A 27,440-nucleotide genomic window follows, 5' to 3' on the forward strand; every position below is an offset into this window, starting at 1 on the left:
GCCCAGGCTGGTCTTAAATTCCTAGCCTCAAGCAATCCTTCTACCTTGGCCTCCCAAAATACTAGTACTATAGATGTGAGCTGCTGTACCTGGCCTCTAATACATAGAACTATTACTAGCATTTCTGAGCGTTCTTTCTGAGGCATTCTCTTTTAAGCATGTTTTGATACAGTTATAATCATAAGGCATGGTCTATTCTAATTTCTAATTATTTTTTGCAACACAGAGACTCTACCACAATTTATCTGACCATTCTCATATCTTATTGGTGAACTTTAAGGTTTTTTCTTATTTTAAGATGAACATCTGGTGTACATAGATTCTTTCTTAACTTGAATAATTTCTTTAAGATAAGAGTTCTAGAAGTGAGATTCTAGGTGAAAGAATTTGAGTTCTTTTATGACTATTAATAAAGATTGCTCCATTACTTTTTTCTTTTTAGAGCTAAAATCATTATTGTTTTAAATTGTGGTAAAATACACATGGGCTAACATGTGCCATTTTAACCATCTTTAAGCGTATAGTTCCATGACATTAAGTTCATCTTAAGTTTACATTGTTGTGCAGCCATTACTACTGTCCATCTCCAGAGCTCTTTTCATCTTCTAAAGCCAAAATTCTTTTTTTTTGAGACAGGGTTTTACTTCGTTGCTCAGACTGAATGCAGTGATATGATCACAGCTCACTGCGACCCTGAACTCCTGGGCTCAAGTGATCTTCCTGCCTCAGTCTCTGGAGTAGCTGGGACTGTAGGCACATGCCACCATGCCTGGCTAATTTTTTTTTTTTTTTAACTTTTTGTAGAGATGGGATCTAACTATGTTGCAGAGTCTGGTTTTGAACTCCTGGTCTCAAGCAATCCTCTTGCCTCAGCCTCCCAAAAGGCTGGGATTATAGGCATGAGCCACCACCCTTGGCCGTAAACTGAAAGTCTTCACCTGTTAAACAATAACTTCCCTTTTCCCCCTTCATTCTACTTTCTTTCTCTATGAATTTGACTAATCAAGCTACCTCATATAAGTGGAATCATTCAATATTTGTCCTTTTGTGACTGGCTTATTTCCTTTATCTTAAGGACCTCAAGGTTCACCTATGTTATAGCAAATGTCAGAATTTTCTTTCTTTTTAAGGCAGAGTAATATTCCATTGTATGTATAAATCACATTTGGTTTATTCATTCATCTATCGATGGATATTCAGGTTGCTTCTACCTTTTGGCTATATTGAATAATGCTTCTGTGAACATGGGTGTACAAATATCTGTCTGAGCCCCAAATTTCATTTTTTTTGGATATATACCCAGAAGTAGAATTGCCAGATCATAAACGTATGGTCATTCTTTAATTTTTTTTTTTGTTTTTTTAACTTTTTTGTGGAGACAGGGTCTCACTCTATTGCCCTGCTAGCGTATAGTGGTGTGTTAATAACACTGCAGTTTCAAACTGCTGGGATCAAGCATTCCTCTTGCCTCAGCCCCCTGAGTGGCTGGGACGACAGGCACATGCCACTATGCCAGTTAATTTTTCTATTTTTAGTAGAGATGGGGTCTTGCTTTTGCTCAGGCTGGTCTCAAACTCTTGACCTGAAGTGATCATCCTGCCTCAGGCTCCCAGATTGCTAGGATTACAAGTATCAGCTAATGCACCCAGCCAACCCACCTAATTTTTTAAAAAAATTTTTGTAGAGACAAGAGCTCACTGTATTGCCCAGGGTGGTCTTGAACTCCTGGCCTCAAGTGATCCTCCTGCCTCAACCTCCCAAAGTGGTAGGATTATAAGCATGAGTCACTGCACCCAGTCTGTTTAATTTTTTAAGGAGCTGCTTAAAAAATACTGTTTTCCATGGTGACTGTAACATTATCCACTCATCTGTGCCCTAGGTATCCAGTTATTTTTAAAAATAGAGACTAATTTATAATATTTCCAAGCAATATGGAAATCTATAGCACTCTTATCGTTATTAGATATTATACTTTAAAAAATATTTATTAATTAATTAGAAAGAAATGATACCAAGATGTTTGTGCGTATTGTTTTGATTACTAATGAAGTAGAACACAAATCTGTCATTCAGGTTTTTTGATGGGAACTATATATCAGGTTTAGACACCATACTCTATGAAAGGGTCTGAAAGCCTAGCTCTGATTATGACCTTGCTTCTTCTGGGCAGATGCTCTGGGAAACAAATGAGTAGATGGTAGGCTTGACATTAGAGTATTAAAATGAGATTTCCACTCTACATTCATTTCCTAGAAGGAAAGCCAGGACTTCAGGGTTTTTTTCAGAAAGAACTTTGAATCTATCCTAGCTTTATTTGTCAAAAGAAAGTTTATTTATTTATTTATTTATTTTTTGCTTTCTAAAAAGTGAAAGAATAGTACCTAATTTCTTACCAAGTCAGATTTGCTGAATTGTACAACTCCAAAATCCACCATTTAGAAAGAAACCAGATTATATGAATAATAGTCCCTATGTACAATGTGATGGTTTTGCTATACTTACAAATTTTCAGGTTATAATAGGGTTTTTCTCCTTTCTGAAAAAACAACAAGAAATACCTAAAAACCGTGTGTTTTATATATGCTCTCCTTTTAGAGTCTTGGCCTTTTCCTTATCCTCCATTACTTCTGTCACAGTTAAGATCAATGGAGTGCATTTAGGGCAAGCTGTTCATTTGTCTGGTCCTATTTTCATACTGAAGTGGAATCCTAGAAACTACAGTAATGGGACGCATAACATAGAAGTAATTGTCCAGGTAAGTTAGTAATTTATATTTGTTATATAAGTTAATAGACTATAGCCACAATGAACTTTGATTTCTGGCTATTTTAATTGGTAAAGGAACTATGTTTAATTGAAAACATTGAATACATGGTATTTAGTATATTCTGAAAATAGGCTCTTATGAGTAATTTAACTACTAGGCTAAAAACTAGGCAGAGAAGTGGAGTATGTGATTACTGGCCATACTTCCTCCTATTATATCTTCAGGAAATCATTCTCTTATTTTTTCTAACTTTGGCCAAAAAAGACTTTTTTCCCCCCAAAGTCTTTTAATCATAAGGGCAAATTCCCCAGTATACTCAAAGATAGTAAAATAAGTCAGAAAACATGTATTTGTGTATCCCTGCCTTTGTTGTCTGTAAGTGTAAGGAAAATTGTGTCAGTATTCGAAAGCTTGAGGTCACAGAATTTTCAGGGGATGAATGGAACTTTAGAACTTTTTATTATTATTATTATTATTATTATTATTTTAGAAACAGTCTCACTTTGTCGCCCTTGGTAGAGTGCTGTAGTGTCACAGCTCACAGCAACCTCCAGCTCTCTTGGGCCTAGGTGATTCTCTTGCCTCAGCCTCCAGAGTAGCTGGAACTATAGGCACCTGCCACAACACCTGGCTATTTTTTTGTTGCAATTTGGCTGGGGCCGGGTTTGAACCCGCCACCCTTGGTATATGGGGCCAGCGCCCTACTCACTGAGCCACAGGCTCCGTCTGGAACTTTAGAACTTTTTTGTTTGGAGAATATGCATTGGTTAGTGTATTGAGTCCCAGACTGTCTGTCTTAATTTGGGGTATTAAATTCATTGGCAATTGCCAAAATAGAAAATGTAATTATTCCCCAAATAGAGCAGTTTCATCAAACTCTTAAGGGGTGAGCTGTGCTTAGAAATTAGTTTCTTAAAAAAACAAACAAAAGAAACCCTTTTAGTTTCTACAACTTTATGATTTTTGACAATTCTTAACTATTTAATCTTCTAATGTTGGGACTTAATTTGAAAGGCCTGGCACAGTGGGTCATACCTCTAATCCTAGCACTCCGGGAGGCCGAGGCGGGCGTATCACCTGAGTTCACAAGTTCGAAACATGCCTGAGCTAGAGCGAGACCCTGTCTGTAAAAATAGCCAGGTGTTATGGTGGACACCTGTCGCCCCAGCTACTTAGGAGGCTGAGGCAAGAGAATTGCTTGAGCCCAAAAGTTTGAGGTTGCTGTGAGTTATGACACCACACCACTCTACCAAGGGTGACAAAATGAGACTCTGTACCCCAAAAAAGACTTAATTTGAAACACCAAATAATCCTTCAGAAAACATATTTAATTATTTTCATCATTTCCCCCCCACCATACACACACAGAGGAACAAGTTGAGCAGGAAGAATCTAATTACTGAGCTCCTTCTAAGGAGATGCCAGACACTTAGAATTTCTTATTTAGTCCACATAATAATCCTATGTGGGCTTGGTGCCTGTAGCTCAGCAGCTAGGCCACTGGTCACATGTACCAGGCTGGTGGGTTTGAACCTAGACCGGGCCTGCTAGACAACAACAACAAAAAAGATCACCAGGCATTGTGGCAAGCGCCTGTGGTCCCAGCTGCTTGGGAGGCTGAGACAGAAGAATCACTTGAGCCCAAGAATTTAAGGTTGTTATGAGCTATGACGTCACGGCACTCTACCAAGGGACACATAGTGGGACTCTGTCTCAAAAACAACAGCAACAACAACAAAAAAATAACAATCCTATGTGGTGGGTAGTTTTATCCTCAGTTTGTAGATGGGGAAACTCATATGTCTGCACAAGAGAAGGCACTTTGCTATGTCACCGAACTTTGATATGTTCTGCATAGGAGGAAGAAGAAACTTAAAGGGAGAAAGTAGAAGGAGGAAGGAGAGATGTCTGGGCATGAAGTCTCTAATACCTTTCATACTAGAAGTTGGATCATTTTAAAGAGACTTAAAGGTACATATGCACCTAGAAGAAACTGTTCCTTTTCTTTACAGTCATGAGGAAGCATTAGGAGCAGCTGTAGGAATGGAAAATGCCCAGATCCTTAGATCACCTTAGAACTTCAGGGCCTCGTTTTTTTTTTTTTTTTGAGACAGAGTCTCAAGCTGTCGCCCTGGGTAGAGTGCTGTGTCATCATAGCTCACAGCAACCTCAAACTCTTGGGCTTAAGTGATTCTCTGGCCTCAGCCTCCCCAGGTAGCTGGGACTACAGGTGCCCACCACAACTTCCGGCTATTTTTTGTTTTTGTTGTTGTTGCAGTTGCCATTGTTGTTTTAGCTGGCCCAGGCCAGGTTTGAACTTGCCAGCCTCAGTGTATGTGGTTGGTGTCCCTACCCACTGAGCTATGGTCAACGCCCTTCAGTGCCTAATCTCCTTATAAGATATGCAGCTCCCACAGTTTTAAGAAGGAAAAACTATAGCTTACATTCCTTGAAATACTTCTGGATGCTTTTGAGTCCTTAGTAAGAATGTGAAATCACATATATTTATATATGTTTAACACATCTTTTTTTTTTTTTTTTTTTGAGACAGAATCTCACTTTATCACCCTTGGTAGAGTGCCGTGGCATCACAGCTCACAGCAACCTCCAACCCCTGGGCCTAGGAGATTCTCTTGCCTCAGCTGGGACTACAGGCGCCTGCCACAATGCCTGGCTATTTTTTATTGCAGTTTGGCCGGGGCTGGGTTTGAACCTGCCACCCTTGGTATATGGGGCTGGCACCCTACCCACTGAGCCACAGGCACTGCCCTGTTTAACACTTCTTACAAAATTATTTAGGTATTTTATTTTAGAGACTAGACCTTTAGATCAATTCTCAATGTAGATCCTTAATGAGTAGCATTAGCATCATTTGGGAACTCGTAAAAAGTGCAAATTCTCAGATTCCATTCCAAACCTGCTGAATCAGAAACTTTAGAGATAGGTCCTAGCATGTGTCTTAACAATCTCACCAGGTGATTCTGATGTGTACTAAAGTTTGATAATCAGTAGTTTAGTATTGTACCTACTTTGCCAATTTTTTTTTTTTTTTTTTTTGAGACAGAGACTTACTATGTCGCCCTTGGTAGAGTGCCATTGTGTCTCAGCTCACAGAGACCTCAAACTCTTGGGTTTAAGCGATTCTCTTGCCTCAGCCTCCCAAGTAGCTGCCACAATGCCTGGCTATTTTTAGGTTGCAGTTGTCATTGTTGATTGGCAGGCCTGGGCTGGGTTTGAACCTGCCAGCTCCCGTGTATGTGGCTGGTGCCCTAGCCACTGTGCTATAGGCACCGAGCCTGCTTTGCCAATTTAAAGAGTAGATTCTAGAAGTCTCTGTATCTCAAAATTAAAGAAAAACCCCTGCTTTAAAACAAGAATTTATAATGTAAAATAAGCATATTTGGTTGGAGCCATACAAGTTTGATAAACACCAGTGTAAGTTCTTTTTGTTATTTTAACACTTTTTTATGATGGGAAATTTACAAAGTATACAAAAGAGATAATACTGTAATATTCTCCCGTGAATCCATTAACCAATCTCAACAATTATCAATTCATGAACAACCTTGTTATCTGTTTTTCTTTGAAATGAGGTGACTCTATATTGTCCAGGCTGGTCTCCAACTCCTGGCCTCAAACAATCCTCCCACCTTAGCCTCCCCAGTAGCTAGGATTATAGGCATGTGCCCTGCCCCAGCTAATCTTCTTTCTTCTTTATCCCTGTGTCCCCTCTGTACACAATATCATTTCATCTGTAAATATATCAGCATGTATCACTTAAAGATAAGGACTATTTAAGAAATATTGGCTCAGTGAGTAGGGCGCCGGCCCCATATGCCGAGGGTGGCGGGTTCAAACCTGGTCCCGGCCAAACTGCAACCAAAAAATAGCCGGGCGTTGTGGCGGGCGCCTGTAGTCCCAGCTGCTCGGGAGGCTGAGGCAAGAGAATCGCGTAAGCCCAAGAGCTGGAGGTTGCTGTGAGCCGTGTGACGCCACGGCACTCTACCCGAGGGCGGTACAGTGAGACTCTGTCTCTACAAAAAAAAAAAAAAAAAAAAAAAAAAGAAATATAATCTTGTTACCATGCCATGCCTGAAAAATATCAAGCTTAATATCAAACTATCCAGTTAGTGTTTATTGTTCCCAGTATGTCATATATTTTTGCATTTGACTGGTTCAAATCAGAATCCAAACAAGGCTCATACATTGCATTTAGCTGATTTGTCTATTTTACTCTGTAGCCACCCAACCCCCCACCCTTTTTTCCCTTACAATTTCTTTTCTTTCTTTTTCTTTTTTCTTTTTTTTTTTTTTTGCAGTTTTTGGCCAGGGCTGGGTTTGAACCCGCCACCTCCAGCATATGGGGCCGGCACCCTACTCCTTTGAGCCACAGGCGCTGCCCCAATTTATTTTCTTTGGAAACTGGATCTTTGGTCCTGTAGACCTCCCTGTATTCTAGATTTTTGCTGCTTATATCCTTGTAGTATCATTTAGTATGTTCCTCTGTTTCTTCCCCTGAACTCCCAGTTTTTTGGCAAGATTACTTCACCTGATGTTTTATGCTTTTAACAGGATGCTCATAGTATCTGATTGTCTCTTTTTCTGTAATGTTAATATGGATCAGTATATTCAGGTGTTTGTAGCCTTATCCATTGGTGTGCTAGTAAATATTTAACAACCAGGGGTGGATTATGGCAGTACAGGGGAGAAATCTGATTTGTAGCATTTCCCTGATTTGTGCTAATCCAAATAGTATAGATATTCCTACCATGGCTGCTTTTTAGCTATCAGCACCATGCTAATTGGCCACAACATTGCTGAAAATTGAACAATTGGCTCTGGTGAGCCAGTCAAGCCTGCTCAAGCACAGTGCTGGCTCATGCCTGTGCCAGCTTTTCCCTAAGGGTTTGTAGCAGTGATTGGTGATCTTTGCCTAGATCCTTTTTCTTATTAGAGTGATTTCTTATAATATCACTTATAAAATAGTATTATGGAATGAGTATTAATAATAGTGAGTATTGGGGCAGCTCATGTGGCTCATGGAGTAGAGCACAGGCCCCATATACTGGAGGTGGTGGGTTCAAACCCAGCCCCGGCCAAAAAACAAACAAAAAATAATAGTGAGTATTATAAAATACTCTTTATTATAGGAATATTAATTAGAGTAGTACTGTAAAAAATTTCCCTCTTCTATTTGGTAGCCAGATGCAGAGTTCATATAGGAAATGGAGTTTAAATTCCTTTGTGTGTGTGTTTTGTTTTGTTTTGTTTTGTTTTTGAGACAGCATCTCTATCACTCTAGATAGAATACCAGTGGCATCATAGCTCACAGCAACCTCAAACTCGAGGGCTCAAGAGATCCTCTTGCCTCAGCCTCCCTCAGTCCCTCAGTTGGGACTACAGGTGCCTGCCACAGTGCCTGGCTAATTTTTTCTCTTTTTAGAGAGAGAGGGTTTCTTAGGCTAGTCTTGAACTCCTGAACTCAAGCAATCTACCTTCCTTGGCCTCTCAGAGTAAGTGCTAGGATTGAGTATAGGCATAAGCCACTGTGCCTGGCCTGTAAGTTACCTTTTTTTTTGAGCAGGGGGCAGGGAGATGAGAGTCTCTCACTATTTTACCCTGGGTTTAGCAACTTCATCTCAAACTTCTGGGTTTGAGCCATCCTCTCACCTCAGCCTCCCGAGTAGCTACAGGCAGCCGCCACAATGCCTGGCTAGTTTTTTCTATTTTTAGTAGAGATGAGGGTTTCACTTTTGCTTGGGCTGGTTTGGAAGTCCTGAGCTCAAGCAAGTTTAAATACCTGATTCTTTCCCCATCATCCCTTTACTAAACCAGTTTTCAAAATATTAACTTGGTTCTTTTTTTTTCTTTTAAATTATTTTTTAAAATTGTTTGGGATTCGTTGAGGGTACAAAGAATTGGGTTACAGTGATTGCATTTGTTAGATAAAGTCCCTCTTATAATAATGTCCTGCCCCCAAGAGGTGTGCCATACACCGTCACCCCCCATTCTCCTTAACTTGGTTCTTTTAGCATCTGCCAAAATGACCAATAAATCCTTTATTTTTAATATTATTATGGATTCAGAGTTTTAAAATATACACAGATAAACAAAGTTCGTGTGCAATTTACTATGTTAAACTATTTTTTTTTGCAGTTTTTGGCTGGGGCTGGGTTTGAACCCGCCACCTCCAGCATTTGGGGCCAGTGCCCTACTCCTTTGAGCCACAGACACTGCCCCTTAAACTATTTTAAATTGCACAAAAACTTTATGTCTACCCTGTATATATTTGATATGCTTCAATTCATTGCATTTATTCTTTTCGATAATTACATTTTTCCATCTTTGGCTGGTGGGATCCTCTTCATGTTGACTACTAAGTCCTTTGATATAATCCTAGTAGTCTTTGTTAGTTTCTTACTTTCTGGTATGGCAAGATATTCCAAAGCACTTCTTGTGCATTTCTTACTCCAGAACTGGAATTGATCATTTCCCTAAAAAGGACTGGTTTCTTGTAGTGAGAAATGGTATTTTGAGACCAAAATCTGGGAACTAACCTGGCTAGCCTGTCGCTTTTGGGTTTGTTATTATTTCTAGGCCTTTTTTAGTGATTAGGGAAATATAGGTTTTTTTTAAAGAGAAAATAAATTTTGAGCGTGTATTGATATTTCTCATTCAAATGCAGAAGTACAGGGTTTAAAAGAAATGCTATTACAGATAGATCTTAGGGGGAATCAAAATGAAAAAAGTTCCCTTTTCAGTGATAACTGACAAAAGTTATTAGAAATTTATTCTTATAAGTAATTTGTATAATTTAGAATATTACGCATATTTAAATGTACATGAGAGATACTTCACTTCTATGCTTATAACTAGGATTCTGCTGGAAGAAGTACGAGTGCTCACCACATATTTTCTGTTCAAGAGAATATTCATCTCCGTTTTGATCCCATGGCATCATTTGTTCTCCTTACTGACCATTACATTTGGGTGAGTGGACTCAATTAAACATATGTGTGACAGGATTTGGTCAATACAAATTCCTAAATAATATACAGTAGTGTCCCCTTATTCACAGGTTCACTTTCCATGGTTTCAGTCACAAAACCAAGGTCATCCATGGTTCAAAAATATCACACTCATTTAAGTATTTTGAGAGAGAGCCCAAGAGAGACCATAGTCACATGACTTTTATTATAGCATATTGTTATGATTATTTTATTATTGTCATTGATTTCTTACACCACCTAATTTATAAATTAAACCTTATCATAAATAGGTTCATATGAGAAAAAACATAGTTTACATAGGGTTTGGTACTATTTATGATTTCAGGCATCCACTAGGGTTCTTGGACTGTACCTCTTGTGGATAACAGGGGACTATTGTAATGTGACAAAAAAAGAAATATAAAATTAAATTTTAGTTATTTGTCTAGAACAGCGGTTCTCAACCTGTGGGTCATGACCCACAGGAACTGTATTAAAGGGTCGCGGCATTAGGAAGGAATGGCATCTAGAACCACTGGTCTAGAAGAACAAAATGCTTTTTAAAAAGTGGATTTAAATGAGAAGCAAAAGCAGAGACAAGTAATTTGGGAGCTGAGTCTAACCAGTGCTATAAAACCAGGATAACTAAGGAAATTATAAGAGACTGTGCTAACTTGAGTTAAGGCCTTTTAAAGAGTAGTGTTTCTTTCTGTATATTTTTCTTCTTTTTCTTTTCTTTTTTCTTCCTCCAGGTCCTCCCCTCCTTCTTTGCACATAAATAATACATGTTTAATGTAGAAACTTGGAAAATTTAGAAATAAAGTGAAATCAGACTCACATCATTCTTTTAACACATTACCAATTATACCCCTTGCATTTGTCATTACGATACTCTCTATTTTTCTCTCTCAAATTTATTGATATGAATTTTAAATATAAAGTACTATTAAACTTTCATTCTGTTTTGCTATTTGATTTTTTTCCCACTAAGGAATTTGTCTTGATTATTTTCTCATGTCAATTTATGCTATTATTTTATAACATGATTTTGCTGCATTATATTATCATAGATATGCCTAATTTAATTAACCACTTCCCTATTGTTGGACATTTTAAATTGTTTCCAATTCCTCTACTATACAAATAATGCTTCTAAGTTTTTACATATATCTCTAATAGAATTTCTTGGGATAATCCCTAGAAGTGAACTGCTAGATCAAAGGGTAGGCACACTATTTTATATACTTTATTACGTACTTACATAAAATTATTTATGTTTTGTTGTAGCCATTACCCTTTTTCCCATCTGCCCTCATTAAAATATAAGCCCCATGAAGGCAGGGATCTTTTTCTATTTAGTATGCTTAGCACATAATAGCCCCTCAATACATATTTCTTAAATGAGTAAACGGATTTTTTTTTGTTTTTTAGTTTTTACCATATACTGTTAAACTGTCTTCCAGAGAACCTATGGCAATTTATATTCTAGTTCCCTCAGATCTCATTTATCCTGGGTATTAGCATGAAATACAAAAAAGATATACACTAAAATGTTGAGAAGAAAATTTAAATCTCCCTTAATTTCATCCCTAAGAGATACCTTTAGTGTATAGCCTTACAGACTTAAAATATGAATTTATTATTATTTTAATTTATTTTTATTACTTGGGTAATTGAATTGTTAAACATAACTAATGGGCATTTGTGTCTCATTATTACAATTTTAAAAAAGTATTTGTTCTTCTCCTTTTGTGGTCTTTTAATAGTCACCAAGTAGGCGTTAGGAACTTTGATAATCATCTGGGGGTGTTATTAAAATGTAGATTCTGGCTCGATACAGAGGCTGACACCTGTAATCCCAGCACTTTTGGAGGCTGAGGCAGGAGGATCGCTTGAAGCCAGGTGTTCAAGGCTTGCCTGAACAACATAGTCAGACCCTCATCTGTAAAAATAAAATTAAAATTAAATGCAGATTCTGATTTAGTAATTCTGAGAATAGGCCTGAGACTCTACATTCCTAACAGGCTCAAGTTGATTCCAATGATGGTCTAGGGAGCATAATTTGAGAAACAAGCATCTAGGTCTTCTTTTTTTCTTTTATTTACTGTTACCCTCGGTAGAGTGCTATGGCATCACAGCTCACAACAACCTCCAGCTCTTGGGCTTAGGCAATTCAATTGCCTCAGCTTCCTGAGTAGCTGGAACTATAGGCACCCGCCACAATGCCCAGCTATTTTTTATTGCAGTTTGGCTCGGGCCGAGTTCAAACCCATCACCCACGGTATAGGGTGCTGGCACCCTACTCATTGAGCCACAGGCGCCACCCAAGCATCTAGGTCTTATGCCTTTTCTGTGAGTTATTCTCCAAGTGAATGACTTCTAGATGGAGAAGACAAAAGAAACTGCAGTTTGCTCACTCAGCCTTCTGTGTATTGTTTGCTTTCTTTTTACTCTTATACAACTTTATTTATTTATTTATTTAAATTTTTTTTGTAGAGACAGAGTCTCACTTTACCACCCTTGGTAGAGTGCCATGACGTCACACGGCTCACAGTAACCTCCAGCTCTTGGGCTCAGGCGATTCTCTTGCCTCAGCCTCCCGAGTAGCTGGGAAACAGGTGCTGCCACAAGGCCCGGCTATTTTTTTTGTTGCAATTTGGCCGGCGCCGGGTTTGAACCCTCTACCTTCAGTATATGGGGCTGGGGCCCTACCCACTGAGCCACAGGCACCACCCAACTTTAATTATTTTTATTATTTTATCTTATTTTATATATTTTTTAGATCTTGCTCTGTTGCCTAAGCTGGGACGTAGTAGCCTCTTTGTAGTTCACTGCAGTCTTGAACTGGTCTCAAGCCATTCTCCTGCCTCAGCTCCCAGGGTGTGAGCTACTACACCTAGCCCTTAAAAAACTTTAAGACAAAACAAGTTGTCCTTCTCTTAGCACAATGAAAAGTGGACTATTTTAATTTGCACACTGAATATAACTGTATGAAACCACTTACTGCTTCAAATACTGGTCTAAGTATCTAAGTTCAGAAAGTTTAATACTGTGGCATTTTATAATTTTCTTTATTGGTAGATCATATATATATATTTGGGGGAGGGGCAGTTTTTGGCCAGGGCCTGGCTTGAACCCGCCAATCCTGGTATATGGGGCTGGCGCCCTACTCCTTTGAGCCACAGGCGCCAATATATATATATATATGTTTGTTTGTTTGTTTGTTTGTTTGTTTTTACAGTTTTTGGCCAGGGCTGGGTTTGAACCTGCCACCTCTGGCATATAGGGCTGGTGCTCTACTCCTTTGAGCCACAGGTGCAGCCCCCATATATTTTTCTTATAGAGTCATTTTTTGTTAATGATGGTTTAAAAAAATCTATTTCTCTCTATACTCTCACAACATCTCTAACACCAAATGTGTGGGATTTTCCATACCAAGCAATTCTTCAATTCTTAGTGGACATGACTGAGAGTTCTATAGTTTAACTCAATTCTGATACTAACTGCTGGGAATTAACACCGACAGCACAGATTAAGAGGCAAGTCCAACTAGACTGCCCTTCCACCTCCACCCCTCACACCCCCAGATGCCATTTGTAAGTCCAGGTTGTCATTGTCCTTCTGAGGGACTAGCTATAAATCAGAGGTTCCCAAGAGCCCCTCTTCAGGTTCAAAAATTTGATAGAATGGTTCACAGAACTCAGGTAAACAGTTAAGTTGCTAGATTACTTATTTATTATAAAAGAATACAACTTAGGAACGGCCAAATGGAAGAGATACACAGGAGTGGGTGTGGAGCTTTCATGCCATCTTCAGGCACATGCCACCTTCCTAGCCCCTCCATGCATCACCAACCTGGAAGCTATTCTGAGCCCTTTCAGTGAAGGTTTTATGGGTACTTTATTCAGGCATGCTTGATATAGGACACTGGTGACCGATTCAAGCGGCAGCCCCTCTTACCCTCCCCAGAGAGAAGGAGAGGAGTATATGAGGCTGAAACTTCTAACCCTCTAATCCCTTGGTTAGTCCATCCCTCAACCACCCCCTATCTTAAGAGCTTTCCTAAAAGTTGCCTTATTACCATAAACTCTGGTGTGCTTGAAAGGGACTTGTTATGAATAACAAAAGACACAACTTTTCTTTGTCACTCCAGAGCTGTTTCAAGAGCCAGGGACAAATATTATCACAAAAGATGTTCCTGTCACTGTTATCGCTTAGAAAATTACAAGGATTTTAGGAGCTCCAGCCAGAAGCTGAAGATGAAGACCAACATGTATATTTCTTGCTATATCCCAATATCACAGATGCCATTTCCATTTTTTTTTAATGAAGCCATTTAAAAAGTTTTAACTGAAATTGTACCCATGTATCTATTTCACTTTAACATCTATTTCTCTGCAGGCCCGGGTCCTTTTTGTGCTGATTGCACTGATCCAGCTCACCGTTCTTTTTACTTTTAGGTATCAAGTATGCCCAGAGCTTAAAGGTTAGTTATGGTTCCTTTTATTCATACGAGACTTTAAAGTATCAGAGAATGTCCTCACTATTACCAGGTGATAAATAGAAATATAAATTTTCTTTGCATGAGCTCTGTGAAGTGCATCCTTCAAACTATCATAGTTTTTCCAATACTCCTATCTTGAAAAAAAAATTCAGATTTTTTGCTGCTATATGGCAGTAAAATGAAGCTCAACCAAAATGAGGGGGTCACAGTGTAGCACAAAGTGGCCAACTTTTAATATAAGTAGCTATTTAATACAATTTTTATATATGAAATAGAAAAGAACCTATTGTTTCAAATTATTAAAGATAAAGCTTGACAAAAGTTAAAAATAGTGCATATGCAAGTTTTGAATAATGTATGCAGAATAGGCTATACAAAAGTTGTAAAGAAGGTGACTGCCTGTAGTGCTTTTGGCAGCAAAAAAAAAAAAAGAATACACACACACACATATCAGAAAAAAATATCTCCTGATGTGATGTGTTTATTTGAGAGTAAGCAAAAAGGATTATAATTTGGGGAGCACAGTCATGACAAGTCATAAGTAAGGGAGAGCAAGGTGTTTTATTGGCAATAAGAATTTCATGTAAGCTGTTGGGAAACAGAGTTCATTAGTTTTGGAGGTTCAAAGCTAGAGTTGGCATAAATTTATTAATGGAGATGCCATTACCCAGCAAGTGTTCTTTTGAGGGTATCTTATCTGAACTGCTGTAGTCCTGAAGAAGGAATTGCTCGTGGGATTATTTTAGAAAGTCCTTGTGATAGTCCTTATCTTAGACATGCAAGCATAAGCTGTCCTCTTGTGCTTTCCTGGCTCTAATTTATTTTAGTCTGATGAGAATGAATTTATCCCCGCATCTGCAGCTTTCACATTTTGCCCTTTTGATCAAGATCTTTCTGCAAAAGCATCACTGATTGGTCAACCTGTAGTCAGGTTTTGAGCACTCCTTGATGCCAAGATGGACCTATCCCAGTTGGTTAGTCTTGTTCCATGTCAAGGGGAGGTAATTAACAACTGGGAGTCAGTGTCAAGACCCTTATAACCACATGAGAAGCTCTCAAGTTTGGTCTATCTGGATTTTATGTTAAATTTGATTCTGTCTCCTACCCTGTAGGAGTTGGCTATCATTTCAAGGCACTGGGCCAACATCACTATTAGGAGTTGCATTTCTACAGGGAGTTGACAGACAACAAGTATACATTTTGAAAAAGGAAACTACAAAATAAAACCAATATAAATGTGACAAATTCTAGTTTGTGCAATGGTTCTGAATCAAAAGTCAAGCTAAGGGCAAGCAATAAAACAAATCAAAAGACCTTCAGGGACCTGAATGAGACCTGTTATAGACATTGGGTTGCATTTCTTGACTGTTTAAATTAAAGCAGAGAGTGGCTAACTCCATAAAAGAGACCTCTAGCACAATTTGAACAAAAGCTTGTGTTAGCGATATTTCTTTTTTGTTGTTTTGGAGACAGAGTATCACTCAATCGCCCTGGTACAGTGTTGTGGCATCATAGCTCACAGCAGGCTCAAACTCTTGGACTCAAGAGATCCTCTTGCCTCAGCCTCCCAAGTAGCTGGGACTACAGGCGCCTGCCACAACACCTGGCTATTTTTTAGAGATGGCGTCTCACTCTCAGCAGTGTAAAAGTTTTGGTGAACTCTCATTGTGATCATACATTAGGCATGAAATTTGTCCCTTAAAATTTATTTAGCAATCCACCCGCCTTGGCCTTCCAGAGTGCTGGGAATGTTAGCAATATTTCCAAAGTTACTTATTATATAGAGTAAGGGATTTCTTTGCTCAGGTTCTGTGAAGTTTCAGGTATCAGTTATTAACTGTGAAATTTTAATTATAGCATTATCCTGTCAAGGGAAAAGGTAGGCATTAAAAGGTATAAGAGGGTGGCACCTGTGGCTTAGTGAGTAAGGTGCCGGCCCCATATACCGAGAGTGGCAGGTTCGAACACGGCCCTGTCCAAACTGCAACAAAAAAATACCTGGATGTTTGTGGTAGGCGCCTGTACTCCTAGCTACTTGGCAGGCTGAGGCAAGAGAATTGCCTAAGCCCAAGAACTAGAGGTTGCTGTGAGCTGTGATGCCACAGCACTCTACCAAGGGCGACAAAGTGAGACTCTGTCTCTAAAAAAAAATAATAATAATAAAAGGGATAAGAGCCTATTATGAAATGGAGCCTTGTTCCTGGGTGTAGGGAACAGCCATTGACAATGTAAAGGCAACAGTTTTATAGTTGAAGGTCTCTGGTTATGGCATGTGGTATTTTGGTGAACTCTTTTTTTTTTAATTGGGGATTCATTGAGGTTACAAGATGTGTCACACATCGAGACCCCACCCCCCTCCCTCCTTCCCTCTCTCTGCTCTTTCTTTCCCCGACTCCCCTCCCTCCTTCTCTCTCTCTCTGTTCTCCCCTTTCCCCACTGTGTCATTAATTGTCGTCAAATCAAGATTGAGTACATAGGATTCATGTTTCTCCATTCTTGTGATGCTTTACTAAGAATAATGTGTTCCACTTCCATCCAGGTTAATACAAATGCTGTGAAGTCTCCATTTTTTTTTTAATGGCCGAATAGTATTCCATGGTATACCTGTACCACAGCTTGTTATCCTGGGTTGGGGGGCATTTAGGCTGTTTCCACATTTTGGCGATTGTAAATTGAGCTGCAATAAACAGTCTAGTACAAGTGTCCTTATGATAAAAGGTTTTTTTTCCTTTTGGATAGATGCCTAATAATGGGATTCCAGGATCAAATGGGAGGTCTAGCTTGAGTTCTTTGACTTTTCTCCATACTTCCTTCCAAAAAGGTTGTATTAGTTTACAGTCCCACCAGCAGTGTAAAAGTTTTGATGAACTCTCATTGTGACCATACATTAGGCATGAAATTTGTCCCTTAAAATTTATTTAGCTTGAGCTCATAGGGCTTTAGGAATAGAGCACTTCCTGTTTTAGTAATTCTGTGGTAGAAAGATAAGATTGGAGAAACCTAAAAGAATTTAGGATCCAGTCCAGCCTATAGGAAGATAATAAAAACTCAAAAACAATGCACAGGGCTACTGTCTAATAATGGGTATATTATATTCATTCAATTTTTACCTAAGATAACTAGAGTAAGACTAATTTGTTTATAAAAATAAATTTAGTCTCATCCATTTTGGTCTGATTATTTATATAATTGCAGTGATAATATCCATTGATTACATCGGAATCTCAGATTTAAAAACATCTTGAGACTAGAAGCCAAGCCAAGGCAGACTTCAGACTTTATAGTATCTATAAACAACTTAAATATGACATTCCAATATTTCTAATTTTATCCTGTTACAAAGAGAGTGGATTCTTACTACCATAAAAAATAAGAATATTCACAGTTTTTAAATTTTGGAGGAATCAATTAGGGAGAAAAAATATATATATACTTTACCAAATTGTTACAAACTAAAGATAGCTTAAAAGAGAAAATCCAGAAAATCTTAAATCTGGAAAACAAAACATTGAATTAAAGAACTAGCAGTATGTCACATAAAAACATCTTCATCAGTTATGTAATCCCATGTAATTAATTTTTGTTTTGCTTGATCTTGATTAGTAGTTTCACACTCTCATCAGTTTCTTCATTAGAGTTCTAGAAATTTTTTTAGTCCATTGATCTTAAAGTTATTAGACACTTGTATTAGAGAGTACTTGCTAAAGTCTTTTCCATAAATATGATTGTAGATCCCTTTAGAGAAAAATTAAAACAATAACTGTGGTTGACAAAGTTAAACCAGGTAAGCCCTGGTTAAAACTCTCATGAGAGTTCATAGTGGATAAGGAACTCTATGTTTGTGGCATACAACATAAGTAGAATTATGACTGATGACATGTTAATATTTTTAAGAATTTTATGTAATTCTTGAACATTAGTTATGCACCCATAAACGTAGCAGAAAGAAGATCCAGCATTCACTTATAATTTGACAAAGTTTCCTATATAATTTGACAACTCAAATCAGCTTAATTTAGTTTAACATCTCTCTTTTATAAACCATTGAGAAGTTTCAAGCCCTTTGAACCATTCTAAAGTTAGTTCAAGGTCAAAACCAAATTTATTTATTACTTGTTCTTGGGGAAGCCTGCCAAAGATGTCAAAAGGTTTAAAACACTTAATCAAAATAAGATCACATGTCATTGTCACATAATAGTCATTCATTTAACCAAAGTAACAATTAAACAGTTCTAAAAACAATATAGAAAGTTAGGCCAGGCTCGGTGGCTCACGCCTATCCTAGCACTCTGGGAGACTGAGGTGGGTGGATTGCTTGAGCTCAGGAGTTCCAGACCAGCCTGAGCAAGAGCAAGACTGCATTTCTAAAATTAGCTGGGTGTTGTGGCGGGCATCTGTAGTCCCAGCTACTTGGGAGGCTGAGGCAAGAGGATTGGTTGAGCCCAAGAGTTTGAGGTTGCTGTGAGCTGAGACTGCAATGGTACTCTATCAAGGGTGACAAAGTGAAACTCTGTCTCAAAAAAAAAGGGGGGGGGGTGAGAAGTTACATGAATGTTAAGACAAACAACCCTTAACCCTTTCAAAGTTCAATCTTTGAAAGAACCTAATAAAGACAACATGAAACACAGGAATTATTTAAATAAAGTGTAAAATCCAGGGAAGAATGTATGCTGACAATTCTAAGACTTTTCTACTTTAATTTTATCAACATATTTAAAATCAGCTTATTGGCTCAGCGCCTGTGGCTCAAGCGGCTAAGGAGCCAGCCACATACACCTGAACTGACAGGTTCGAATCTAGCCCAGGCCCGCCAAACGACAATGACGGCTGCAACCAAAAAATAGCCGGGCATTGTGGTGGGCGCCTGTAGTCCCAGCTACTTGGGAGGCGGAGGCAGGAGAATCGCTTGAGCCCAGGAGCTGGAGGTTGCTGTGAGTTGTGATGCCATGGCACTCTCTATCTAGGGCGACAGCTTGGGGCTCTATCTCAAAAATAAAATAAAATAAAATCAGCGTATTTATGAAAGCTTTACTTAAGTCATATGAACTAAAAGGCATTTGTTAACCATACTATTTTGGTACAAAAATATCATATACACATAACATAACACATAACATAGAGGCATAAAAATATGCAGATGAACAAAAACAAATACCTTCTTAAAGAAGAGTTTACTATAGTTTTTAATTTAAAAGATGTAGTTATTTTCCAATAATCTTCAGTCTCCCTAATGCCAGCATACTATTAAAATCCACTAATTCTTTCTTCAAATGTTTCTTTTCCTTTTGAACAGTCACCAATGACATGTCAATAGCACCGCTTTGGATTCCTGAATGAGGCCCCTGTCTGCTTCTCCTACATCCAGTCTCTCCAACTAATCTGTCCTCTTTATCATTATCCAATTATCCTTCTCATTGCATCTCATCTGTTAGACCACTCCTGTACTCAAAGGCCTTTCGTGGCTTCTCAGAACCCACTGAGTAATAAAGAGCAGACATCTCTGCCAGATATTAAAAACCCTCCACAGTGTGGTCTTAATTAGCATGTCTTCAGCCAGTTACCTTTATTTTAGCCTAGATACTTTTTCACTGTCCCCTCTACATACTATGCTCACTTCTTCTATATTTTTTTGCCCATAGTATTATCCTTACTTTAAATTATTTTTCTAAACTTATCTAATTCTTAGCCTCCTGTAAGGCTCAATAAGCCCACTTTTATCCATTCCAGGTTATAATGAGCTCTTGCTGCCTTTTCTGACAATTAATTCTGTACTTATTAGCCAATCACTTCAAATGTATATACATTTTCATCTTAACTAGATTATAATTTCCTCAATGTAGGAGTTTTTGTTTTTTACTTTTTTGTTTCCCACAGCAACCAACACTGAGTTTGTGCATAACAGATAATAAATACTTGTTGAACTAAATTTTCCTTATTGCTTCTTAACTTGGATGAAATCCCTGACATTAGGAACTTAATGGTGGGAAAGGGGAAAATTACAATAATGTTTATGTAGTAACATGATTAACTGAATAGGTACTATACACATCGTACTGAATGTTTTCCTGCATATAATATAAATAAATAAATGTTTGAGAGTCTCAGCATCATTATATGGGGATACCAGTATCTTTGTATAGTTATTTAAATTTAAAACATATTTTTATCACTTAGTCCTTATAACAATCCTGTGAGGTGGGGTTATTATACCCATTTTAAAGATTAGTGAAATCGAAGTGTCAGCTGGGCAGAAGTTAAAATAATTAGAAGACTAAGGCTTGGGGAAATTAGATTATCTAAAGTCTCATAGCTAATAAGAGATGGAGGAAAAACCCAATTCTTCCTACCCCAAGTCAGTTCTTTCCTCTAAACAAAACTTCTCAACTTTGGCTTCAACTTAGAAGCCTCTGGGGAACTGTACCATTGTATTAGAATCTCTAACGTGGGACTGTTTAGTATTTTTTCAAACTCACAGATGATTCCAATGTGAATTCAAGACAGAACCATAGCTTTGTCTACAGCAATATTTCTTTCTTTTCTTTTTTTTTTTTTTTTAGAGACAGAGTCTTACTTTGTATTTGTAGCCCTTGGTAGAGGGCTGTGGTATCACAGCTCACAGCAACCTCCAACTCCTGGGCTTAGATGATTCTCTTGCCTCAGCTTCCCGAGTAGCTGGGACTACAGGTGCCCTCCACATGCCTGACTATTTTTTGTTGCAGTTTGGCCGGGGCCGGGTTTGAACCTGCCACCCTCAGTATATGGGGCCACAGGCCCACCCTACAGCAATATTTCTTAATCTTGACTACTTAGAATCAAGATCTAGGCAGTCAGCTTAAGGTGCTGCCTAAGCTACCCCCTCTATACCATTTAAATTAGAATCTCTGGAGGGTAAGATCTGGGCATGGTTATTTTTTAAAAGTTCCCCTAGGTTATTCTAATATGCAGCCGAAGTAGAGAGTCATTGCTTGAAGTTTAAAAAATTGCCTCTAAGGTTAAAGGATGATTTATAGATAATAATTGTTATTCTAGGATATAAATATATATACATAACATATGTAGTGTCTCATGACTACACCATTTCTTTGAATTTTCTACCCTCTGCAATTCTAAGTGAATTGGCCTACCAGGATTCCTGCCAAATTCTGAATTAAAAGTGGTGTTGTCTATATAGTTACCATATGACAAAAGATTTGCTGCATATAAAGTAGATAGCTTATGAAAGTATTCTAGAAAATGTCATAAAGAAATTGAATTTTGCATGTGTTCACTGGATTTTTCAAATTTATTCTGTTTAGAACCTTCGGGATTTGTAAATATGACTTCATTTTCTCTTCATGTCTTGAGCAAAATAAAAATCTTCTACTATTCTATGTTGTTGCTGACCCTCTATACAGTGCTGGGTAAGTAAATCAGTAAACTTGAGATTGTGGAGAATTCTGCCAAATAATATATTGAGAATTTTGACAATAGAATAATTTTGACTCTTGAGGTTTAACAAATGGCACAAAGACCTTCATAAATCATTTATGGGTTTTGGGAAGTAAAGTTCTTACATGTTTAAAGAGCATTTAGTTAACACCATGTGCTGAGAATACCGGGCGCCGGTCCCATATGCCGGAGGTGGCGGGTTCAAACCCAGCCCCGGCCAAAAACCACAAAAAAAAAAACAAGAAAAGAGAATACCATTAAGACTGCCATACCCGGCTTGGCACCTGTAGCTCAGGAGCTAGGGCGCTGGCCACATACACCAGAGCTATAGGGTTCAAATCCAGCCTGGGCCTGCCAAACAACAATGACAACTACAACCAAAAAATAGGCAAACATTGTAGCAGGCCCCTGTAGTCCCAGCTACTTGGGAGGCTGAGGCAAGAGAATCACTTAAGCCCAAGAGTCTGAGGTTGCTATGAGCTGTGATGCCACAGCACTCTACCCAGGGTGACAGCTTGAGGCTTTGTCTCAAAAAAGAAAAAAAAAAAGACTGCCATACCAGAAAAAATTTTTTTCCTTAGGGCCATGGTGTTTTATTAGGTCAAGATAGATCAAGAGACTTATGAGTTATATATGGTTCATGAGGCTCTGGCCTCAAAACTAGCATAAATTACATACAACTCACATGTCAGTTAATGCGCTAAAGAATTAGTATTTGTGTAGAAATCTAATAGAAATTTGGCTTAAATACCACCTCTTTAGAGCAACCTTCTTTGACTACCTTAAAGTTTTATCCTATATTTCATCACATTTTCTATTTCCATCATTACCTTTGTCAGAATTTACAATTATCTTCTGTGTTTATTATCTGTTTTTTCATTAAAATATCCATTGTTAAGCAGGTGAGGTGGCACATACCTGTATTAGGGGGACTGAGGCCAGAGGATTGCTGGGCAACATAGCAGGACTCCTGTCTCAGAAAAAAAAAATCCATTGGTGTTTTGTCTGTCTCATTCACCTCTATGTCTAGCACTAAACACAAAACTGAGTATAATAGTTCACTGAATATTTACTAATGTGTGCCTCATAAAAACTCAGCTCAAAAAAGAAAAAAACAGTGAGACGAACAATTAAGTTCAGGCTTACCTTAACTCTTCTGTTATATTATTATACACGGTACCCAGTACAATGATGTGCCACAGGCTCAGCACCCGTAGTTTTGTGAGTAGGGCGCCAGCCACATACACCAAGGCTGGTGGATTCAAGTCCGGCCCAGGCCTGCTAAAAAACAACAACAACTGCAACTCCCCCACCCCCCAAAAAAATAGCTGGGTGTTGTGGTGGGCACCTGTAGTCCCAGCTACTCGGAGGCTAAGACAAAAGAATCGCTTAAGCCCAGGAGTTGGAGGTTGCTGTGAGCTGTGACGCCACTGCATTCTACTGAGGGCGACATAATGAGACTCTGTCTCAAAAAAAAAAAAAATATTACGTGCCACATAAAGGCATTTAGGCCAATGACAGAACACATATACAACAGTGGTACCATAAGATTATAGTGATCTGGAGGTGTTTAGTAGGTTATACCATCTAAGTTTGTATAAGTACACAAGGACTTATACAAAAATTGCCTAATGACACCTTTCTCAGAATATATCCCTGTAGATAAGTGATACTTGACGGTACTTACAAAGTCACTTAAATCATTACAAGTCTCAGCGGTGCCTGTGGCTCAGTGAGTAGGGTGCCAGCCCCATATACCGAGGGTGGTGGATTCAAACCCAGCCCCGGCCAAAATGCAAGAAAAAAATAGCCGGACGTTGTAGCGGGTGCCTATAGTCCCAGCTGCTCGGGAGGCTGAGGCAAGAGAATCACCTAAACCCAGGAGTTGGAGGTTGCTGTGAGCTATAACGCTATAGCACTCTACTGAGGGTGATAAAGTGAGTCTCTGTCTCTAAAAAAAAAGAAAAGAAAAAATCATTACAAGTCTCTCTTAGGCCTTTTTGCTCCTGTGTCTTAGTGACTCTAAGTCAATTAGTAGTAGATTAACCTATTTGCTGCCTATTCTTGTCTTCGTTTTACACTTTTGTTCTACCTCTGCATGTTGCTCATTAGTAACTCCCACCAGAGAACAAATTAAAAACATGACACTTTACAACTCTGTGTAAACCAGTGGTTCTCAACCTTCCTAATGCCCTGAACCTTTAATACAGTCCAAAGGGGTCATGACCCACAGGTCGAGAACCACTGGACTGTAAACTATGGAAGATCCCCTTTGGAGATAGGTTGTCTTGTCAGAAGATAAGTTGAAGCTGTTTTTGACACTTGTCTTACACTAGGAGAAAGCAAATGTTGTGGTCCTGGGCTGCAAAAAAGAAACAAATATTAAGAGAACAGAAGTTGCTTGATTCGAATAATTGAAATGGGAAGGGAAACACTTTTTTAGACTAATATGTCTTTAGTGGAGCTTATTTTTTATTTATTTATTTATTTTTTTGTAGAGACAGTCTCACTTTATCGCCCTTGGTAGAGTGCCGTGGCGTCACACAGCTCACAGCAACCTCCAATTCCTGGGCTTAGGAGATTCTTTTGCCTCAGCCTTCTGAGTAGCTGGGACTACAGGCGCCTGCCACACGCCCGGTTATTTTTTTATTGCAGTTTGGCCATGGCTGGGTTTGAACCTGCTACCCTTAGTATATGGGGCCGGTGCCCTACCCAATGAGCCACAGGTGCCGCCCGAGTTTATATAATATAAATATGAGAAAATTGCCTATGAATTTTTTAAACCTAAATCCTACTCTTGCCAGCAAACCTTGATATTTGTATTTTGAGTAGGAATGTCTGACCATCCCTAGTCACTCTTGACAAACACCTGACACTCTTCCAGAAACCTCACACTGAGAATAAGACTCAGGGGTCCTCAAACTTTTTAAACAGGGGGCCAGTTCACTGTCCCTCAGACCATTGGAGGGCTGGACTATAGTTATAAAAAAAACTATGAACAAATTCCTATGCACACTGCACCTACCTTATTTTGAAGTAAAAAAACAAAACAGGAACAAATACAATCACACTGCCGCATGTTGCCCACAGGCTGTAGTTTGAGGACCCCTGCAACAGAGAGGAGAGAAAATGAAGATTGATTATGTAGTTAATGGACAAAGTAATAACTGGGGTCACCAAGAAAAGGCTAAAATACATTCATTATATTAATAAGAAAGAAGTACATGAGTACAGTTTGGAAAGATGTCTATCAAAAAGTAGTTGAAGTTTTATTGCTTTTTTTTTTAGACAGAGGCTCATTTTGTGCCCTGGGTAGAGTGCCATGGCATCATCATAGCTCACAGCTACCCTGTAACCTCAAACTCTTGAGCTCTAGCAATCCCTTTGCCTCAGCCTCCCTAGTAAATGGGACTACAGGCCCCTGCCACAAGGCCCAGCTAGGTTTTCTATATTTAGTAGAGACGGGGTCTCTCTTGCTCAGGCTGGTCTCAAACTCCTGAGCTCAGGTGATCTGCCCACATCAGCCTCTCAGAGTGGTAGGATTCCAGGTGTGAGCTACTGCACCCAGCTTAAAGCTTCATTGCTTTAAGGAGTAAATATCAGTCATCTGCTAAATTAACTTCTGTGGGATACCTCTTTGCTTCTTAAAGGAAATGTTAATGCATTATATTGAGGTTATTATTGCAAAAGAACCATCAAAAATATAATGTGCTCTCATTTGTTTTGATTCTATAGAGTGTCCCAAAAGTTACCTGTTTTACAAAGAGGTAGCCAAGATGTAGAGAATATTTCATAAATATTTTGTGAAATTTTGTAAATAAAGGTACATTTAGCTACAATTTCTCCCTTTCCATATGTGACTTTAGGGTCAACTTTTTGGACACCTTATAGGATCTATAAGCTACACATCTATTCCAGTTATAGTGTGTACTAAGATGATTCTATAGTCCAGAGAAATACGGAGCAAAGAGGAAATAATTGGCTTAGCTAGGACACCAGGTGCAATATAGAGATTAGCAAAAATGAAAAGCTATGAAATAAAATGTTTGTAGATGACTAGCTTCATAGGACTTCATTATTTCTATAAATATATCTCATGATGTATATAATCAGAGTCATGGTATTTAATCTTCTTTTCTGTCCATTGCCTCTTTTAGGACCATGGTTTTTTGGTGAAATGATTGATGGTAAATTGGGTTGCTGCTTCTCCTTTGGGATATTTGTTAATGGACATTTCCTACAAGGCGGCCTAACATTTATAGTTGGAATTCTCCAGGTAAGAAATCAGAAATGCAGTTTAAGAATATCTTGGGTCTTGTTGGACTAATTTCATAACAGTTATGAGTTAAATCCAAAATTCCAAATTATCACAAATCTTTTTCTTTTTCTTTGTCTCTTTTTTTTGAGGCAGAGTCTCACTCTGTTGCCCTGGGTAGAGTACCCTGGCGTCATAGTTCACAGCAACCTCAAAATCTTGAGCTTCAGCAATTCTCTTGCCTCAGCTTCCCAAGTAGCTGAGACTACAGGCATCTGCCACAACGCCTGGCTAGTTTTTCTATTCTTAGTAGAGATAGGGTCTTGCTCTTGCTCAGGCTGGTCTTGAACTCCTGAGCTCAAGCCATCTACCTGCCTAAGCATGAGCCACCGAGCCTGGCCAGATCATCTTTTCTACTTTACTTGCAGGGCAATATTTAATAACTGATGTTTCATTTGCTATTAAAATGCTTCCTAAACTCCTTTGTCCACCATTTTGTATAAACAAAGGTTTATACAAAATGGAATGGAAGGGTTTTTGGAATGGAGGGTTTATAGGAAGTAGAAGAGGTTTTTGTTGTTGTTGTTTTTTTTTAATTGTTGTTTTTTGTTGACAAAAAAGTAGAATAAGGGATTTGTAGTAGAATAAATTTTAAATTTCTGAATAAACCAGAACTGGTTATGATACTGAAGAAGGAAGATGTTTCATAGGGAGGAAAAGAAAAAATAGACACACAAGAAAAGTGGGTCATTGCCTGTTTGCCTAGCAGAAACTACACTAGGCAAAAAATCAGACCTGGGCTTTCCAGTGACATCTTAGCAGTATGCTTGCTTATAAAACACTGATGCATTATTATAGGTTTACATTTTATTTCTTTAAAATAAACATGCAAAGAATCCTGATACATAGCAAAATTCCACAAATGGATTTGAAAAGTATTTACCTAACAATTTCTTTATTTTATTTACCTAATGGGGCTAGTGGACAAAAATCCAAGGTCATAATTTGAAGTTTAGGAAGAGATCCAAAAACATTGTTCAGAATGTGTTCAAGGCCTCCTAAACGGCCTCCTAAAACTATGATCAGGATTACAGACAACCAAGTAGGAGGGAGGACCTCTGCCTAGCAAACACTGACTCAGGTCCAGAATATTCTCTTCATATGTCTGGGAGTAGGTTTAGTTTAGTTTTCTATTATGTAGACAAGGCTGTCTCTAGGGTACACTCATTTATACCAAGTGAAAATTGAGTCTTGCCAAAAGGCAATTTCTTCTTTGTAAATGTTTACTTTTTTTTTTTTTTTTGAGACAGAGTCTCACTCTGTTACCCTTGGTAGAGTGTCATGGCGTCATAGCTCATAGCAACCTCAAACTCCTGGGCTTAAGCGATTCTCTTGTCTCAGCCTGCCCAGCAGCTAGGACTACAGGCACCTGCCACAACACCTGGCTATATTTTTGTTGTTTTTAGCAGGCCAGGCTGGGTTTGAACCCACCAGCCC

General features: G+C 38.5%; 1 protein-coding gene across 3 annotated transcripts in view; it reads left to right on the top strand.

Annotated features, from left to right (window-relative positions):
* Positions 1-27,440, top strand: part of TMEM62 (transmembrane protein 62) — a 47,397-nt gene that overhangs the window by 17,450 nt on the left and 2,507 nt on the right. For all 3 annotated transcript variants that reach the window (XM_053595043.1, XM_053595044.1, XM_053595045.1), the window contains 5 exons: positions 2,596-2,755; positions 9,644-9,757; positions 14,158-14,242; positions 21,556-21,660; positions 25,846-25,964. In XM_053595043.1, the coding sequence (XP_053451018.1) occupies positions 2,596-2,755; positions 9,644-9,757; positions 14,158-14,242; positions 21,556-21,660; positions 25,846-25,964 (583 nt within the window). The remainder of the gene's footprint in view (positions 1-2,595; positions 2,756-9,643; positions 9,758-14,157; positions 14,243-21,555; positions 21,661-25,845; positions 25,965-27,440) is intronic.

The sequence above is a fragment of the Nycticebus coucang genome, chromosome 6, assembly GCF_027406575.1.
Source record: "Nycticebus coucang isolate mNycCou1 chromosome 6, mNycCou1.pri, whole genome shotgun sequence".
Lineage (NCBI taxonomy): Eukaryota > Metazoa > Chordata > Mammalia > Primates > Lorisidae > Nycticebus > Nycticebus coucang.